General features: G+C 53.2%; 1 protein-coding gene across 2 annotated transcripts; it reads right to left on the reverse strand.

Moving 5' to 3' along the window:
* Positions 1 to 11,180: 11,180 nt before the first annotated feature.
* Positions 11,181 to 15,411, reverse strand: Neurod2 (neurogenic differentiation 2). 2 transcript variants are annotated; one of them, XM_030245643.1, is made up of 2 exons: positions 14,696 to 15,202; positions 11,181 to 14,107 (listed from the first exon to the last, which is right to left on the reverse strand). In XM_030245643.1, the coding sequence occupies exon 2, from the start codon at positions 14,100 to 14,102 to the stop codon at positions 12,951 to 12,953; it is 1,152 nt and encodes a 383-aa protein (XP_030101503.1). In that variant the 5' UTR covers positions 14,103 to 14,107; positions 14,696 to 15,202; the 3' UTR covers positions 11,181 to 12,950. The 2 variants fall into 2 exon arrangements, with proteins under 2 accessions (XP_030101503.1, NP_035025.3); NM_010895.3 differs by having other exon boundaries at positions 11,183 to 14,107; positions 15,200 to 15,411.
* Between the last annotated feature and the right edge of the window lie 4,389 nt (positions 15,412 to 19,800).

A 19,800-nucleotide genomic window follows, 5' to 3' on the forward strand; every position in this document is an offset into this window, starting at 1 on the left:
GCTGGTGTCTCTGTCCGTGGTGCTGAAACCAGAGCACTTAGCCAGTTCTCCACAGAAGGATGAGCCAGAAAAACTTGGGAAGAAAGAGATCTGAGAATGGGTGATGCCTAAGGAAAAATAAATAGAGAAGCGAGAGAGAAACTCATGGGTAAAAGAAAAACAGGTCTGTGAGGAACCAGGGCAACTAAGAGACACGTGACCCGAGTCTCAGAAACGGTGGAGGTGAGCAGGAAGGTGATTTCTGCCTCCAGTCCCTGACAAGAACAGGCTCAAGGATACACCCTCTGTATCCCTAAGAACTCTGTGTCCAGTGAGATATATGGATATGTGGAGGTTTTGTGGCCTCCTGTTGTCCCCTTCAGATGTCTCCTTGCTCTGAAGAAACTGAAACTGTAGAGACAGAAGACAATCCCTCGAAAGTCCTATAGCAGCCGCAGGATAACCCTCCTTCTCTTCCTGTCTCCATTTCTTATTTTATGTACTCATTATAGTGTTAAAGATTAAGGCTAGGACCTCACACATGCTAGGCAAGCTAAGCTACATACTTTGCCTTTTTTAAAATTAAGCATTGTGTAGCATACTCATGCCACATAATATATTTTTTAGTCTACAAGCAGGAGTAGATGACCACGGCTGGGTGTTTGTTTTGTTTTTCATTTTCTTCTCTCTCTCTCTCTCTCTCTCTCTCTCTCTCTCTCTCTCGGTTTTTTGAGACAGGGTTTCTCTGTGTAGCCCTGGCTGTCCTGGAACTTACTCTGTAGACCAGGCTGGCCTCAAACTCAGAAATTCACCAGCCTCTGCCTCCCAAGTGCTGGGATTAAAGGCGTGTTTTTCTCTTTGTTTTGTTTTGCTTTTTATGAGTCTGGGAAAGTGCTCCCTTAATCAGTGTACTCCAAATCCCTGAACAGAGTGGCTATTGACTCCAGAGCATGTCTACCTCGATCCATCGAAGCCCATGAGAAGAAAGTTGGATCTTTGTTTTCCTCGTTCCTGTTAGCAACCTGTGAACATACACAGTGGCCAATCCTGAGATGACCAAGGGTGTGCCTGTTCCAAGTAGGCCAGGGAGAATCTCAAAGCACATCTCCTCACAGGTGAGATACACTCCAAACTCTATCCATTTCCTCAGAGGTACCCTGGCTTCACCCACTTACAGGCGCCCCTCCTACTTAGTCTTTTTTTTTTGTTTGTTTTTGTTTTTGTTTTTTTTTTTACTTTTGAGACCAGGTCTTGTTAAGTTGGCTAGGCTGGTCCTGAGCTTGCTCTGTAGCCTGGGCAAGATCCTTCGTGCCCAGCTTCCCAAACAAAAGGGAATGCAGCCTGCACACCCAGGCCCAAATTGCTGTCATTTTTTTCTTGATATATATATACTCCTGCAGCCCAGCCTTACCTCAGACCCACTATGTAGCTGAAGCCGCTGTTGACCTCCTTGAATCCCTCATCCTTCTGGTTATACCTTCCAAATGCTAGAATCACAGATGTGCACCCTCACAACGGCTCCACCTTGCTTTTTATCCCAATTTGTCTTCAGCAAATAGACAACAATGTTGATCTGGATTTGCTGTGAGGATCTCGAAGATTTAGTGACTGCCTAATGCTTATCCCTCAGATTGGATTATGGGTTCCTGTCTCCCTCTGCAATGAGACTGTGTACTGGAGACACTTCTCCCACTAACAAACCTTTAATTGTGGAGTGCATGGAACATGAAATGACCATTCTCCTGTAGGAAGATATTTCCAGAGACTACAGGGTTACCACAAAAGGATTGTATAAAATAAGAGAGGGTGAGGGGGCACCAGAGAGAAAAGAGGGAAGGAGAGATACTGTGAGAATGCATATGCATTTAGTAATATGAAAAAAAGGAAGGATCCAGAAAAGAGGCTGAAAGACAAAAGAGGGAGGCGGATACGCAAATGAGGACCAAGAGCCCCCTACACACCCAGTGTCTGGAGAAGAGAGGGGTGTCAGGTGGAACTCCTGCCCCTCAAGCTTCCCAGGATTCAAGGAGGGCAAGGGCCTATGCAGCTGAAGGTATGTGAGTTGTGTGGTCTTCTCACAAGGTGGACAAGGAGTGCAGGTGCTTTCCTGGGAGTGTTTCTGCTCAAATGTGGCCAGTGGCAGGAGACAGAAGCCACATGTGTGGGTAACCTGTGGGCATTCCCTGTGATGATTAAGGATGAAGACCTGGCAGAGGAAGACAGGCAGAAGGAGGGGATAAGAGAAAGGATGCTGGATGGCCTTCTAAAGAGTTTCAGATCTCCTGTTCTTCCCCTTTTCCTACCGAGGAAAGCCAGGCCTAGACTCTCATCCAGGCACTCCCTGCAGCTTCAGCACTCAGCATACTGTGTGTCCTACAGATAGGCCTAACCTTACAGGCTTGTAATTAATTGAGATTAATATCAGCTCAGCTCATGTATGGTGCCTAAGCAAGCCAAGCACACCTAATAACTGCAAAGGCCCCTGTTTCAGCACCACCCCTTGTGTTCAGCTGGACTTCCTTGCTACTCTTAAGTCCAATGCTTAGGTCTTACTTGAGACACCAATGAAGACTCAGTTTTTCCAGGTCTGTTCCAATACACTCCTGGAGGAGAGAGAGAGGGGAGGGGGGCTTACAAGGCTCCAGAGGGAGGAAATGACACAAAAAGATGAGTAACAGGATCCTTGGGCACAGGGCAGAGTTTTCCACCTGAGGTTCTCAAAGACACTTTCCTGGCTTTGAAAAGAAGCTAGATTCTGGGCCCAATAGCGTTTCATTGATTTCCTGGTCACTGGCAGTGGCTCCTGCCTCACCCAAGGCTGTGTGGGTAGGGGCTCTTTCTCCCAGAAGGCTCTCCTCTCCCAACTCCTCTCCCTCTTTTCTGCGCACCCCTCTCTCCTCTCAGGAATCTGGTTGGAGGGAAAGGAATTCCCTTACTGTTCTTCTGAAGGGTGGGATTCCCCCAGCCTGCACCAGCAAAATGGATGGTCTCCGTTCTTCTGGAGGTCAAGGAAACATGTGGGGGTTGGCACGGGAGGGGTGAGGGGTGGCAGGGCAGCTCCCGTTCCCCCCAGCTCCTGTCTCGTCACTGTCACCATTCAATCATAGCAGATGGGCTGCAGCTGTGAGCGCCAGCCCGGCACACAGGCTGGTCCGTGCCACTTGGGAGAGAAGGAAAAGAAAGGGAGGGAGGGAGGGATGGAGGAGGGAGAGGGGAAGGGGAAGAAGAGGAGGAGGAAAAGGAAGAGGGTAGAGGGAAACAGAGAAGGTTTGGGAAGAGAAGACTCTGGGCTTTGTGCCTCTCTCGTCCCAACAGGAGAGCAGAGGCCAGGGCTGGGCTCACAAACTGGGCAGTGCCAGGCGAGATGGGCATATGCCCTTGATTACTACCAGGACCGCAGGCCAAGCCTCCGCAGCCGCAGCGGCCTCATAAATCAGTTTTTAAGTAGCAACCACATGGACATTTCCCAGCTGAGAGGCTTGGCCTCTGTCGGCCCAGCTAGGGCAGCCCTGGTGGAGGGCAGGTGCCAAGCCAGGGCACTGAAGACAGAGGTAGTCATTGAGGCTTAGTGGCAAGAGGTACTGGAGCCTCTTCAGCCACAGCTGGGTGAAGTGGGGGGAAGAGGGGTGTCCTGCCAGTAGGGAGCAGGTAAGAAAGTAGCTGGCTTTGGGTCCAGGGTTTCCTACTGGGGCTCCCAGAAGAGGAGGGAGGGAGCACTACCTCCCAGCTCCCAGAAGAGGAGGGAGGGAGCACTACCTCCCAGCTCCCAGTAAGAAGAGTGCATCTGGTCTTAAGAGTCTCACCAGTGAACTGCTCAGGGCAGGAAGGTGGTCCCGTGGTTCCCAGTCCAGGCCCAGGATAGATCAAGAACTCCAATAAAGTTGTTTGAGCAGGTAAATAATTGAGCATGTGGCATGTGAGAGGCCAGTTATGTAGACTTGTGTGTTTACAGAAGTGGGAAGCTTAACATCTGAAGTTTGTGATGACTGGAGAAGTGTGTGAGTGTGTGTGTGTGTGTGTGTGTGTGTGTGTGTGTGTGTGTGTGTGTAGGGTCTATGGGTACCAGGGGCCAGAGAACCTCTTCCAGCACTCTTTACTCTCTTCAAAACATGCCTTTCAGGATTTCTGCCCCATACAGCCCTCTCCTGAACCTTATTCTCTACCCGTCCCCCAATTTGAGAGCCCATCAGAAGGGCAGCAGTTTGTGCACAACCCCAACCCCAACCCCTAGTCTCCACAGACTTGGCATCCCACCCCCTAGTCTCCACAGGCCTGCTTTGGTGGTCTGGGGTGGGTTGAAGTGAGGGTTCCTCCCTGGCACAAATGGCTACAGAGCGGGTGAGGCAAGGGTGCCCTGCCTTCTTGAGCGCGGCTTCTCCTCCTTGGGTGAACAGATGTCTTGGAATTTTAGATGTGCTCTCGGCCCCTCCTCTCAATACCCCACCCCCAGCTGGCACCGGCTGTGACAGTGGCGCTCTCTTCTCCCCTCCCCCCATCCCACAGCAGAACCAGTTGATGGATCTCGGAGCACAGCCTGCTCTGGAGGCCAGCAAGGTGGTGGCACCGGCTTCTGCACAGAGAGAACCTGCTCGCCTCACCTCAGCTTCCTACCTCCTCCCCTCGTCCTCTTTTTCTTCTGTTTCCTTAGCTCCACCTCTCCATGGTTTCTGCCTCTCTTCAGCTCTGCCCCACTCCACAGCCCAGCCAAACAGCCACGTCTACGCAGAACCTCTGCCCAGACCCTCACACTTTGCAAGAGAAACTCCTCCTGGCAACTTTGGCGGAATTCTTCCCTCTAGAGACCCTTTTCCCTGCATTCCATGAGCCCCTTCCCCAACAACTGGCCGCCTGCCCTTAGTAGAAACCCAGAGTTAATCCAGAAAGTGGGGAGGGCAGGATAGGAGAAGGGATTAAGGTTCTAAAAGCAGAGAAGGGGTCACCAGGCTGAGACACCCAAATTTTCAAATTACTGCTAATTAATAAATAATCCAAATTCCGTGGACCCCCAACTCAGGGAAGGGGGCGAGACCCGCAGCCGGCAGGAGGGGGTCTTGGCAGAGCTTGACAGCCCGGGTGGTGCCAGGCGTCCTCCCCCTCCCCCACCCGCCAGCATTCCGAGGTAACAGGCATTTGTTACCCAGTTCGTGCCAGGAGCGATTGGCAGGTTCGAGTAGGCACAGTCATTCGGCACACAGATGTCCTGCCTTCACTCTTTTGATAGGAATTCTGTCAGCTCCGAATTCGAGAGAGACAAGCAGACAGCTACACAGACAGAGTCACAGACAGACAGACACGCAGACAACAATTGTCTAGAGGACACAGAATTCTGCACATATGTACTTGCCCTGCATATATTTAACTTGCCCTGAAAACATTTTTTTTTTTAAGGAAAAAACTGGCTCCCACTGGCTTCAGGGGACATTTTCAGAATTCCTCTGAGTGGCCCCATCTCTTCTCCTGATGTTTTCTGCTTCTGCCAAACCTTCTCCAAGAGCCCCGTGGGCCCTAAAATATCATGCTACAGCTTCAAAGTAGGGTACAGAACCGCCGAAGTCTAGACCAACCTCCCCTGGCACAGGACTCTTGGAATTCTAGAGATTCGGCAACCTCAGGAACCCTAGAACATATCATCCAGGTGCAGGCTCCAGCCATCCTAGAATCTGTGAGATTTAAAATGTAGGAACTTCCACAAGTGGAAAAATCACCCAGGATACCCAATTGCATTATCTTCTCCATCAGCAATGAAGAAATGGGTGCTGCCCAGGCATTATCCCTGAGCTGATGACCCCCCAATACCTGGTCTGAAGACCTGATGCCTCCAAGACCTTTAGCTTGAAGACCCGCCAAGCACCACAGTACAGAGGAAAGTTGTGTTGTTCTCCAGGCCAGATACAACTCCTGTCCTCACACTGATCCCAGGGGCCTGAGCTGGCTCTCCTGCCCCTTTGGGGGACAAGCGGATGGTCACTGGGTTTCTGTGTTTATCTGGGAATGGAGGGCAGTGCAGGGACAGGGGTTGGATTCTCTTAGAGCCACTAGAGGAAAAGATGGGTAAAAGGGCAAAGAAAAATCAAAAGTCAGAGGACTGGGGCACAGAGGGGTCTGAGGTGAGGTTTGTTATGTTGTGGTTTTAATCTTTCTTTTTTTTAAAAAAAGAGAAAGCCCCCCCATCCTGTGTCATCATTTTTATGGGATCTGCAATTCTGGCAAAAATCTGTCTTTAATTTAGCTGTCCATATAAAAATCCTCACTGTATAATAATGAACAGATGCCATGGAATTTAAGCTGGAGCCTCGGCTCCTCCCCGCCTTCCCCCCCGCGCCTGGCACTGGGCACCGGGCACCGGCTGAGTGGCACAGACTGGCACAGACATGCGAGTGAAGGGTGGGCAGGGGGCGACCTGGGCTCAGCGCCAGGGCTCTGGGGTGGTGGAGGTGCATCAAGCTCAGGGCTTGGGCAGGCGGGAGCTTCTTCTTCTTCTTCTTTTTTTTCCTCCCCTCGGCAACACCAAAGAAAAGCGGCAGAAGAATTTTTCTGTCATTTTCTACAAAATGATCAGTAGTTAAGAATTTGGGTTTGGTTTAGCTTAGGGGCTTTGTGGTTCTTCTGGGGGCTGAGCGTGCCTCTGAGTGTGTGTGTGTGTGTGTGTGTGTCTGTGTACCGCCCAGTCTTCAATATAAAAGCAAATATTTCAGATATTTTAACTGAGTTGTTTTTGACTCTCCCCCATCGTAGCGCCCAAGCCTCGTCCTGGGGACCCAGTTCGCAGCAAGCGGGATCATCTCCGCGTCGGGCCGGCGGCAGTCTCTGCTGAATTCCCGGTGCCGGCACCTCCAGGGGCTTCCCGATGGCTGGAGCAGAGGCTGGGGTGCCTTACAGCTGGGCAGGAGGGAGGCCCCATGTGACATCTGACAGGGAAGTGGGTGGGACCAAGGAGAGAGAGAATTCTCCACCTGACCTCACCCCAAATTTCACTCTGTTCTCAAAAGAGCAGAAAAACAAGCCCAATTGGATATCGGGTCCTCTCCTGTCTCTGTCGGCACCCGCCTGGGTTTTGAGGGGTTGTTTCTGAGTCCCCTACCCCCACCACTAGCTTTTAATGCGACTCTGGCGAGAACAGATGTCCCAAGCCGGGCGGACTGCCCAGACCCCGCCCAGCTGTGCCCTTGGCAAAGTCTTGGCTGAGGATCGGAACTGGCATGCGGGTCCCCAAAGGGCTTGTGGGCTCTTGCGGACCCCAGTGGAACCTGACCTCTCAGCCTTGGCCTCCTGGCCAGCTCAGCCTGAGGTGGGAGGCAGGAAAAGCCCCAGAAAAACCTGCTCCTAATTCAATTAATTCCAAAAAGAGGAACGGGAATGAGATACAAAGGTTGGAATTACAGAAAACCAGGGACTCACATCCCGGGTGTAGAACTGAACTCCCCGCATCCCCAGTTTACTCGAGAGAGCAGAACTGGCAGCTCCAAAGACAGTCGGCCACAGCTGGACAGTGTGCCCATCTCCTTTGGCACAGCTTGGGCTTAAAGGGTACCCACTCTCCTTCTTTCAGCACCAGCTAGCTTCCTCTCTTCTGCTCTTGTTCCTAGTTTCTTATGAGACTAGGAAAGACCAACCCGGACATCTCCCTGCCAGGTATGCGGTATGCAGTGCTCTCCCCCAGGCAAGCCCTGCCCACCCCTTACACTCTGAACCAGTGTTTTCGGATAAAGTTTCAATAGCAAAACAGCCTTCCCAAGGCCGCAGCACCACACACCTAAGTCTGCTCACCTAGGAAAAAATTGTGGGACATTTTTGAAGGCTTGGGCGAACACACACACACACACACACACACACACACACACACACACACACACACACACACATGCACACACACACACACACATCCCAAGACTCAGAACCACGGTGGAGTTTCTAGGTTTCTCAGAGTCCAGGTGTCACCTTCATTTTCATTTTAGGCCAGTGACCAACACCTGGTTACCAAAGCTTAGAAGGAAAACAAAACAAAACAAAACAGTGAGTGTCTTGGGCTGGAGTCTGGGAGCCTTCCTGTGATGTAGGTTCTGTGTCCACCCACTCCCTGTAAACAAGAAGCTTTCCCCTTTAAATTGTCCACCCAGGTCAGGAGCCCTGGGCAGCCCTTGGCCCTCTGTTGTCCTGTGGGAGGAGCTTGAACCAGGCTTGTCTTATTTCCTCACCCACCCCTTCTACCTTGAAAACTAATCTGTAGAATCTAGAGCTTACTTAGTCCTGCAGTCTCCAGAAATCCATGTAAACTTCTAGGAGCAACTGGGTTCCTGATACACGTTCCTGGAAGAGGAGGAAGTCAGAGTTGGGCAAAAGAGAATGAAATCTATGGCCCTTGTCTGGGTAGCTATGAGTGTGTGGAGGGAAAACAAGCTGGTACAACCCCCCCCACCCCCCACCCTCGTGGGGTGTCTAGAGAGAAGGGTTTCCCTGTTGCTGGTCCACTAGAACTCAGTTTGGTTTGGTTTGGTTGCTTTTGTTTTTGTTTTTGTCTCTTCCAGTAGTTCATCCAGTTAGTCCCATAGGTGACAAGATCATAGCTGGAGTTTCACTAATGGACAGTGAATGTCCCGGCAGTGGTTGGGATGGTATTAAATGACAAGGGGAGAAGCAACTACAACATCCTTCCCTTATCCTGCCAGATAAGCACAAGAGTATCTCTGTTTCTCTGCTATATTCGAATGCTAGGAATGGGACTGGGGGGGGGGCTGGAAAAATCAAGGAGAAAACACTCTCCAGTCTGAGCCTCCAGACATTGGGTCGGGCAGCCCAGGGGTTGATCTGAATAGGGCATGGATTGCTTGGAGAGCCTGCTGCTTAGGCTAGCGGAAAGAAAGGAACCCTCTTTGCACTTTCTGCCTCTGTCCAGCACCCTACCGCCAGCACCCTCTCTCCCTAACCCCCCCCCCCCCCACTTCCCACTTCTGTTCGTAGAGCTTCTCAGGATGTGTGTTCAGGCAAGCCAAGCGAGAGAAAGAGATCTGTGAGGGGGCGTCTGGGGCCCAGTGTCCGTGCATATCTTCTTCTCCTGCTCATCTTACCATCTCACCAGGGCAGTTAAGTGTGGTGTTGGGGAGGAGGGCTGTGGCGGGAGGCTAGAGTCAGCCAGAGTGCAGGGAGTCTGGGGGAAGGTCAGGGATTGGAGTTGGGCTGCTGGCAGGATTCATTAGAAGCAAGGGCTCCAGTGTCCCTGCCCCTAAAAGGGTCTTTGAGTCCCCACATGGCCTGACCTATAGATGCCATGGCCCAAGAGTCACTACCTTTCCAAGAAGCTGTAAACTGACTTCAGAACAGAGCAGAACAGTGTGCGGTAACTGAAAGAGCTATGTAGGAGAGTCTGTGATCTAGCCAGGGAGCCACGTGGAGGGGTCCTTTACATCCGGCCCCAAGCCACCTGGATCCTGCCCAGCTTGGAGTTCAGAGCAAGTTCTGGGAAACCAGCTGAGTGGGAGAGAAGCCCAATTATTAACCTTGTTTCCAGGGCAGAATAAGAGCCACATCTTGGGACGATGCCCAATTCCTTTTCTTCCAAGTGTCCCTGCCAGGCCCTGCCCAGCACCTGGAGCAGACCGGTTCCTTGGGTTAGGGTCAGAATGTGTATCTTGCAAGCTTCTCAACTCCCCCACAGAAGTGGAGGATAGAGAAGATGCACCAAAATCTTTCTCTCAAGAATAAAAGTCATTCAGAGATCTGTTAGATCTCATTAGCCACCCACGGGGAAGAATCCCAATGACAAAGGGCTCACTCTCACTCTGGAGAGGTGGTCCTGAGAGAAGCCCAGAGAACTCGGCAAACATTTTAAAAGGCTTAACAGTGAATGTCTCCTAGGAAGTCTGCCTGCAGGAGAACTCGATGGGCTCTGCTCCCTAGTCCCAGGCGGTAGTCTCCCTCGGCAGCCAGAAGGAAAAATGTTAAATACGGGTCAGCACCTAGGAGTGGACAGCTCCCGGAGTCCCTCAGCCTGCAACTGCATAGAGGCCACAAGAGGTTGTTTTTAGGTGTGGGAACTCAGTGGAGCCGCTGGGCTCAGTTGCCGCTAGTCTGCTTCCTTTTTGGCATCCAGACTCCCTCCTTTCTCTTCCCTGCTTCTGTTAGGAAGATCTCATTTTGGGTCATGGACCTAAGAGCCATTAGCATATCTGACCTCAACCCTGAACAATATTACATTCAACCTCACTTTAATCCTAAAATGATCGTGTTTTGAGACGGGTAAAGGCACCAAGGGAAGGTTCTTCAGGGTCGGGGGGAATCCTTAGGTCTCCTCAGGTTCTAGGATGCAAGTTTTTAGGACCCAGACTCCCTTTCAAATTTTTCAGAGCTCTGATAGGCACTGGGGTCTAAGGAGGGAGGAGGCATCTTTTCTGGAAAGCCTTTGGCCAAGCTGTCTCTGCCTCTAGGGGTTATGGGGAACAAAATGATGAGGTACAAGTGAAAGTGGTCCTCCTGAGTGCTTTCCATCAAGGTCCCCCTTTTCTAGAACTGCAACAGAAAAACAGACTGTGCAGGCATTAATCAGTGCTGCCCCTTTTGCTCGTGTCCTTAACCAGGGGCCCCCTTCAGATTCAGCATCCAACTTTATTCACATCCCCAAAATGTCCAGGGTCCATTCCTTTGAACCCACTGAAACAGAAGTTTAAGATAGAAAGGTGATTGTTTCCATTAATATTTTATCCTCATGATCTCTCTCTCTCTCTCTCTCTTCAAGAATATCCATGTCTGCCCCCCAAAGGTTCTCTTTATTTCCACTCCTCTGGCTTTTGTAACAGTAAGTCAAGGGTTGTAAAATGGTGGGATGGTCCCGCTTTGATAACTGTTCATTGATGGAAAGATGTTTTGTTTTCAGAGAAAATCCTTAGGTGTTTGGGGGAGCTGGATGGATGCAAGTAGAATGCAGGGGTGCTTTGTGCTGGGTGCCTATGTAAATCTGGGTGGGGCCTAGGAGGGGCAGCGAGTGAGTGTGACTGTTCATGAGCCCACTGTGGTGAGTGAGTGAGTGTGTGTGTGTGTGTGTGTGTGTGTGTGTGTAGGTCTTGCAGTGTGGAAACCCCACCCAGGAAAGCCCTCAGTTATTTTCTTGAGCTTCTGAGCAGTCATTCACTCGACATAGCCTCAATCACTCCAGCCCCAGATCAGTCCTTGCCCCCACCCATAAAAGGAGGCCACTGTGAGAAAGCGGGTCTGCTTTGCATCTCATTTACATAAATATTTATTAATCGTCATTAAACTCAACAGAAACACGCAATGCACTTCGGGTGTCCGACAGGAGTTTCATCTTCGCTACAAGAGGAAGGTAAAATTGCGTGTGTGGGGTGTGTCGCCTGTGGGTTTGCGTTTTTTGCATCGTGTGTTTGGGTGCCTGGTTCCCTGCCTCCGGTGGGGGGGGAGCTTCACCTGTTGCCTCTTGCGAGGGGAACCTCCAGAGGAGCCCTCAGTTCTCCCAGCTCACTGGATGACAAAAGTCAGGAGGAGCCTAGAACCGAAACACAAAACAAAACAAAAAACAAAAGCAACAACAACCCCCCCAACAAACAAACAAACAAAAACCCAAAACAACCCTCTCTAGCCACCAGAAATCACCAGGAGCTTGGCGCCCACGGAGGCACAGTCTGGACAAGGGTAAGGCTGTTCCCAGGTCTGGGCTCCTCCACCTTACCCCAAGAGGGGACGGACCAGAGTGCCTATAGAGAGGAGGTACCAGTAGACAGCTCCTTCTGTCCCCGGACGCCCGGGGCCTGCGTGTGCGTGCGGTGTGGTGTGTGTGTGTGTGTGTGTGTGTGTGTGTGTGTGTGCGTGTTCGCGCGCGCGCGTGTGTGTGCGTGTGTGGTGTCTCTCATGCAAACCCTCCCTCCCCAAACCGACCCCCCCTAACAGTTTGCCATTCCATACAAATTTGGAAACAGGTTTTTAGAAAACAGTATGACGCACAACGGGGCAGGGCGGGAGGAGGGCAGTGGCACTGGGGTTCCAAATCTCCGAGTCATTGATTGTAAGAAACTGGGGGGGGGGAGGGGCGGCGCGGGCCCCCACTTCACCAAAGTGCACAGATCCGCGCGTGGGCGGGGCAGCCAGCAGACCCGAGGAGCACCCAGGTCAGGCTGCTAGGCTCAGTCAGAACCTCCTTGCATAGATATTTGTGTCTTTTTAAAAATTATTATTGGTAGTATTTTTTATTATTATTATTTGCCTTTTATTGCTTCTAAAAGTTCTTAATGCGTTTTCTCTCCGATCCGGACTCTGAGTTCGGCCTCCGTTGCCTCTCAGTATTTTTTCCTTTTTCTTTCTTTCTTTCTTTTTTTTTTTTCCTTTTGTATGTTTGTTTGTTTTCTTTAAAAAGGGAAAAGGAAAAATGGTTCTAGTTACAAATTGGCTTGGCCTCTCTCTTTCCTCTCAATCCACATCCCCTCCCACCAAAATAAAAAATAAAAAACGCGGAGATTCGTGTTAGGGTGAAGGCGTTTGGGCTCCCTGGCTGTGGCCTCTTCGAGAAGGAAGAGATACCAACTCTTTTCGGCCTGGGAAGCTCTGTGTCTGTTTTGTTTTTGTTTTTTTAAAGTAACTATAAGTGGGGGAGACACTATCCCGAGACTCAGCAGCCCCTTACCAACTGCCTCTGGCCTGTTGGGAGGTGGGGAGAGAAAACCCAAGTTTGGGAATGTGGAGGAAGTCTCTTGGGAGGGCCTGGCGGGAGATCCCCAGAGATGCTCTCCACGAGAGAAGGGAGGAGGAAGCCCGCTGGGGAGAGAGAGAAGGCGAGTCCCCAGAGGCAAGCGAGGCCCCTGGGACGGGCCACCCACAGGTAAGAGAGCACGCCGCTCTGGAGAGCTGCAGAACCGGCGGCCCGCGCTCGAGCGCCCGGCTCTGGAGTCGGTGGGAGCCCCTGAGCTCGTGGGGCTGGGGCTAAGGGGCCGGACAAAGGCAAAGAAAAAGAAAGGGGTCGGCGCGAGGTCTCAGTTATGGAAAAATGCGTTGAGCTCCTCGTACATGGGGCCCCGATCGTGGTGAAGGTGCATATCGTAAGACAAGAGATTCTCGGAGTGGACGCCCCCGCGCACGGCCGACGAGCCGAAGACCAGCCCGTGGCCCGTGGGCCGTGAGCCGGGCAGCGCCGAGTAGTGCATAGAGTAGTGGTAGCTCTTCTCGTGATCGGGGGACGAGTCCTGCTTGAGCGAGAAGTTGCCGTTGAGACAGAGCGGGGGACTGAGTGGACCCTCGTACTCGGAGCTGTTGTAGTCCGGGCTAGCGCCGCCGCCACCGGCCGCCGCGTACAGCGTCTCGTAGGCGGCGCAGTAGCCGTGGGTCCGCAGGGCGTGCGCCGCGCCTCCGCCCAGGCCGCCAGCCGCCTGACACTGTGCGCCTGCCAGGCGGGAGCACGGGTATGGGTACGGATGCATGGCGAACGGGCCACCCGAGCCGTGAAAGCGGCCGGCGCCGTCCGCGCCCTGCTCCGTGAGGAAGTTACGAGAGTTTAGCTGCAGGCAGCCGGCCACCAGATTCGTGGTGGGCTGTGACAGCCCCTTGCACAGAGTCTGCACGTAGGACACCAGATCCGGCCGCTTCCCGGAGCGCAAGATCTCCGAGAGAGCCCAGATGTAGTTCTTGGCCAGGCGCAGGGTCTCGATCTTGGACAGCTTCTGCGTCTTGGAGTAGCAGGGCACCACCTTGCGCAGGTTGTCCAGAGCCGCGTTCAGGTCGTGCATGCGGTTGCGCTCCCGCGCGTTGGCCTTCTGTCGCCGCAGCTTGGAGCGCTCCAGACGCGCCTTGGTCATCTTGCGTTTCTTCGGCCCGCGCTTCTTGGGCCGCTCGCCTTCCGCCTCGTCCAGTCCTTCCTCCTCCTCCTCTTCCTCCTCCTCCTCGCCGCCCAGCTCTCCTTCCTCCTTGACCTCAGCCAACGTGGGTTCAGGGATCTCTTCTCCTCCACGAAGAGACACTGGCTTGGCGGCCCGGGCGGGTCCTGGAGCCCCCGACCCGGGAGCAGGAGGAGGCTGCGGCGGCGCGTCGCCCTTGTCGCTCCTCGGCTCGTCGTCGTCGCCGTCGCCCCAGCTGGCGAACTTGGGCACGTCCGAGAGGAGGCCGGGCTCGCTGAACAGGCGGGTCAGCATGGTGCCTGAGGGCGCCCCGGGGGCGGGGAGACAGACAGCACAGAGTGAGGGGCGCGCCGGGGTCACCACGACCCCCCAACCCGCCTCCACCCCCCAAGTCTCCGTGAGCGCCCCAGCTCAGGGGCCCCCGATGCCCACTACGTCCTGCTGCCCCGCCCAGAGCCGGCCCAGCCCTGCCCGGCTGCCAGTGGGGGACCGCGGCCCAGGCCCTTGCCCGAGATCCGGGCTCCTGCTCCGCCCCTGGCCCGGAAGGAAGCTGCTCTCGGCCGGTGTCGGGGTCCCAGAGAGCTTGACCAGGTGGGGGGTTAAGGGACCAGGTCCATCTTCCCGGGGAGGCGGTGCTCTCGCCCGAAAGCCAGCTCTCTCCCGGTGACGGAGAGAAGCTGGGCGGCCGCCGTGGGGACGCTGCCCCGGTTCCTCCTCTCCACGGTCCGGCCCCTCGGCCTGGCTCCCCAAGCCCTCCGGTGCCTCTCACCCCCAAGCTCCCTAATCCAATTTGCAAGTTGGCCGCGCGCCGCCCCCGGCCGGGCCCCCACCCCCGCAGCCCCAATTCTAGACACCGGAGCACCGTCTCCTCTCTAGCTGCTGCTTACGGGTCTCCCGGAGCGGGCTCCGGGTGCGGGGACTGAAGAAGCCGGGCGTGGGGAGGAGACCCAAAAGCGAACCCTGTTCGTCTCCCTTGCGGTCAGGGACCCTCTTCCCCTCTTCAAACTCCCTCCCTCCCACACGTCTCTACAGATCTCGTTGTATTTTGAGATCCTTGGGGAAAAATCCAAATTTATTTGTTTGCTTATCTTTTTTGGTGGTGGGAAAAGGTCACAGGTTCCTTCGGGACAGTCATGGGGGGGGTCCCATCTTCGCTTCTTCGAGTGCCTCATGACCCTTCCCCCTCAGCCCATCCTAGGCATACCATCTCCTTCCGCAGCCCCTTAAGCTGCGGCCCCAATGGGAGAGAGAACACGGGGCGCCCCCGCTGCCCATCCCGTAAGGGGGTAGGGTCCCAGGAATAGGAGAACTGGGGGGGACTTCCATGTCCGAAGCAGCGCCCCCCCACCACTAATAGCAGGTCAGATCTAGCTCCCTCTCGGACAACTTACCTCAGAGAGGAGTCAAGGGGAGAGGGGAGGGGAGGGGGGAGGGGGCAAGAGAGAGAGGGGGGAGAAGAGGAATCTTCTCGCTTATTTCATTGTTCCCCCATCTTCAGGGAGCGGGGGCAGCGGTTCCTCAAGGCGGCGGGCGCCGGCGTCTTCAGAGCGCCATGCGAGCCGCGGAGCGAGTGTGGCATCTCTACCAGGCGGGGTACCAGCCTCTATGCCAGGCCATATGGGCTTGGCACGTCACGGGCAGCAGCTATCACATGAGAGACGGTGATTGGCATGCGTCTGCATTGGGGGAGAGCCGGCTCCCCCGGGACCCGCCGCCATCTGTCACTCTCTACTCCAAAAAAAAAAAAAAAAATTAAATAAATAAAGGAAATAAATAAATATCTCTGCCGCCCTCCCCTCCCCGCCCAACGCAGGAAAAGCAGAGATTGAGAGGGAGGTGGGAGGATTTGCCCCCCTCAGATATAGAACCCCCCACATGGGAACAATGGGGTGGCAAGTCTGGGAATTGGCGGTTTGTGGTTGCCAGGCCAATTCAGGGCTCTCTCCAGGGTCTTGATCTGTCCATTTCCCTGTCTCCAGGTCCCTAAGGTGGGTCAGGACCAGACCCTGGGGTGTGGAGAAGGGACCTCGGTGCTTACTGCCGCTCCCCAAGAGAATCCCCTCCACCACAAAGGGACAGCTGAGGCTCCTTCCAGGGTGGGTGTGGGGGGCATCCCTGGCCCAAGCCCCATAGGTAGATGCTGGCACCATGCCATTCCTCATCCCTGTCTGCCCCTCCCCCACCCACCCTCACGCACACACAACATATGTGGCTGAACAAAATTCAAACCAAGGGAAAGACAGAGAAAGGGAAAGATTTGCCTCCCTGGGTGTCTGTGCCTCTGCATGGGCGTGTTGTGCGTGCGCACGCGAGTGCTCATGTGTGTGTGTGTGTGTGTGTGTGTGTGTGTGTCTGTGGGGACATGTGTGTCTATCTGTGTAGTCATCACACAGGAGATCTTTCCTTGGGTGTCAAGGGCAAATGTATGGTGGGGTGGGGTGGGGAGGGATTTGGAGATGAGCTATGTGTCCCTATCTGGGTTAAGGTGGGCACAGATCTGGATTCCTAACCCAGAAGCCCTCTTCCTCCTCTTCCTCCTCCTTCTTGAGTCACTGAGGCCTTACCACCCCTGATCCTTGCCAGGTAGGCCATCCACCAATGCCTCTCTTTTGGCCTTCTGATTTGGTTAGCTGAAGGAAAGGGTATGACTGGTTGCAGGCCGCTTAGAGTTTTTAGACAGGACCCAGCACTCTTCCTCTCTGCAGAAAATACAAAAGCCACAGAGGCTGACCCCATCAGTCACAGGAGAGGCCAGAGAGGAGAAGACCAGACAGGTGTCTTGCTGAGGGAGGTAGGAAATGGATGCTTTATTTTACAGTTCCCCTTGCAAGGTTCCTATCCTGCCAGACACAGATGCAAATGGTACAGGTTAAAGGGAGGAGCTTCCGACACACCCACCTTCCCACCAGTTCCTCACTCTGTGGTGGAGAAAATGGAAACACACCCCTGTTCAGAGTTAACCTGTGTGAGAGACAAGTACTTGCAGTCAGGGGTAGAGACCCTTGACCACACTGGACTCAGGCAGGTGCTGTCTTCAGGCCCAAATTTCTTGTCTCTCCCTTGACCTACCTGTGCACACCCAACAACCTTGGCTCACATATTCAGATGCCAGCCAGCCACATAGCAAGCACAGAACCACACAGACAAAAGGAAGACCGCACCACATCCCTTAGTCCAAGTGGATGCCCTCTGGTCTTACCTGGAGAACCCTTCTCAAGGGAGTCTTGGGCTGATAAGACAAGAATTCGACGTTCAGAATGAACAAGGTGCTCCACAGAGACACATGCTGGCTTGAAAGGCCTTGAGAAAGTCGGTATGAAGCTTGGACACTTGGAGGTCAGGGGCTGAAAGAAGGTCCAAAGGCCAGGCACTTCCTCTTCCTTCCACAGAGGCAGTGCAGGGAAATGGATATAGCTAGGTACCCAGGGGGAGGAGGAGGGGAGCAAGCTGAGACTAGAACCCAGGACCCCTTCACCAACCCAGTTGCCTTGGTGGTCACCAAGGACAAGAAGACCTTTATAGGCTCTGCAACTAGGAAGTCAGAGCCCATCTAAGTCACATAGCCTGACACTGTGGATGGAATCTTGGCAGAGGCAAAAGCAAAACCAGGGGCACTACTGGGTTGGGGGCTGGCTTGCCAGGACACTTCCAGTTTGGGGTATAATTTCAAGGGCGTTCATGACTCTGTCTCCTCTAGCCCCTGGGCTGTGAGGTGTTTTGAACACACACACACACACACACACACACACACACACACACACACTCACAGCGCGCGCGCACACACACACACACACACACACACACACACATGCATGCACACACTCACGTGCATAATATGAGTTCTGATTCTTGGTCTACTCTGTTCACCTGGTTTTCATCTTGTTTTGTTTTTGAAATGGGGTCTCACTAAGTATTCTTGGCTATCTTGGAAATCACTATGTAGACCAGAGTGGCACCTGAACTCACTTTTGCCTTCAGAGTGCTGGGATTAAAGACATGCACTACCACATTGTAAAAGACAATGCTGAATTCTAGACTGGGGATTTAGCTCCAAGGTAGGGTGCTTGCCTCAAGAGCCCAAAGCCCTGGGTTTGAATCCCAGCACAAACAAAGGAACTTTGAGATAGTCTTCTCAGCCTTGGTTTCCCTATCTATAAGTGGTAGTCTGCTTGCTTTATAGGGCTGCTTGCTGGTTGACACTAAGTAGCATGATAGGTTAATGAGTTTAGCATAGGGCCAATAATAAAACACTCTCCCAATACATACCAGCTTTTATTTATTTATTTTAAAGATTTGTTTGTTTAATGTATGAGTGCTCTATTTGCATGTGCACCTACATGCCAGAAGGGGGCATCAGAACCCAGGATAGATGGTTGGGAGTCACTATCTGGTTGCTGGGAATTGAACTCAGGACTTCTGGAAGAACAGCCATCTCTCCAGTCCAACATGTTTTATTATTATTAAGACACCGTGCAGGACAGTGGTGGCCGACACTTTCTCTCCTTTAGCCCCTGGGCTGTGCGTCCCAGCACTCAGAAAGGCAGAGGCAGGAAGATCTCTGTGAATTTGAGGCTAGCCTGGTCTACAGAATGAGTTCCAGGATAGTCATGGCTACACAGAGAAACCCTCTCTGGAAAAAAAACAAAACCAAAAAAGGACACTTTGTAACTTGCTTTATAATATTAATCTCTTGCATATAGCTCATCTCCAATTAGAATGTTTTGTCTACAAAGAATCCAAAAATGTTGTTAAATTAGTGGGTGAATGTATGAATGAATAAGTGGATGAATGCTTCCTTGACAGAGAAAGATAGCCTCTGCCTCCTCCCCATACCAAAAATTAGGTTAAGCCCACTGGGGTCTGATGGGGTCCTCTGGGTGTGAGGCAGAACCTTGTCAGAGAGAGAGAACGCGTGCTGTAGGGCCACCTATCCCTCTATCCCTTGTCTCTCATGTCTGCTCTCTAGATTTAAGCGGCCTCCTTAAGCTCCTATAGGGAAAGGCTTGAGGTAGGGGGCTGGGTGGTCAAGCCTGGGGTACAGAGAACTTGATCCCTCTGGGCCTGTCTCCTGACCCTTCTTTTCTTCCTTCAGAAAAATGGAACAAGTTTTTCTCACTCGACACATTTCAACTTTATTTTTTTAGAAGATACAATAAAAACCAGGGGGAAACTGGAACAGAGGGAGGTGTGGGGTGGGCCTGCCTCAGACATGAGCTCGAAAGAGGTACAACACGTGTGTCCACATACACACAAGCAGGCATTAACACGCCGGGACATGCACGCTCCTCTCTGTACTCAGAGATGCAGTGACGGAGAGAGAGAAAGAGCCAGAAATGGAAGGAAGGAGACGAAAGGAGAAGGACACCCAGAGATGCCATCTGTTCCTCCCCGTGGCATTGGGGGAAGGGAGTTGGTGAGGGGCCTGGTCCCCTCCAGGTCTCTCAGAGGCAAAGGAGAATGGCGGGCACTTCAGCCAGGCCTGGAAGACTTCCATTTCTGCTGCCCACACCTCAGGGTGGGAGCAGGGAGCTGGGGGGCCCGGAGGAGGTTCCCATGGAGACATAGCCCCATCCCAAGGGAGGCCACAGTCTGGGCACCTAAAATGGCTGCCTCAGAGGGGCAGCGGCCATTTTGTTTCATCTGGGGCCTGAGGGGCAGGGGTGAGAGGGCTGAGGTAAGTAAGTATGGGGGAGGAGAGAGGGCAGAGGGTGGTGATGAGGTGGCAGGTCATTCCTGAACAGACTAGGGGAATCTTTCTCAGGGGACAGGAAGAATGTTCTAGAAAACTGCTCTTTCTACACTCCTTGTTGTCCCCCAAATAAATCATTCCTACAGGACTCTGTAAATGCTCCCCTCCATTCTCACCCTCCGAAGGACAGCTAGCCAGCCACCCCAGGCCCCCAAGTGAGACTGGTAGGTGGCCCTGCGAGGAGGGAGATTTGCTCTCCCATCACAACAGGCCTAGAGAGCAGGTGGGTCAGACCCAGGTGCC

Source organism: Mus musculus, chromosome 11, assembly GCF_000001635.26.
Source record: "Mus musculus strain C57BL/6J chromosome 11, GRCm38.p6 C57BL/6J".
Lineage (NCBI taxonomy): Eukaryota > Metazoa > Chordata > Mammalia > Rodentia > Muridae > Mus > Mus musculus.

Bases quoted from the DNA above. Each gene is read 5' to 3' on its own strand.
- Neurod2 (XM_030245643.1), bottom strand. From the start codon at position 14,102: ATGCTGACCCGCCTGTTCAGCGAGCCCGGCCTCCTCTCGGACGTGCCC.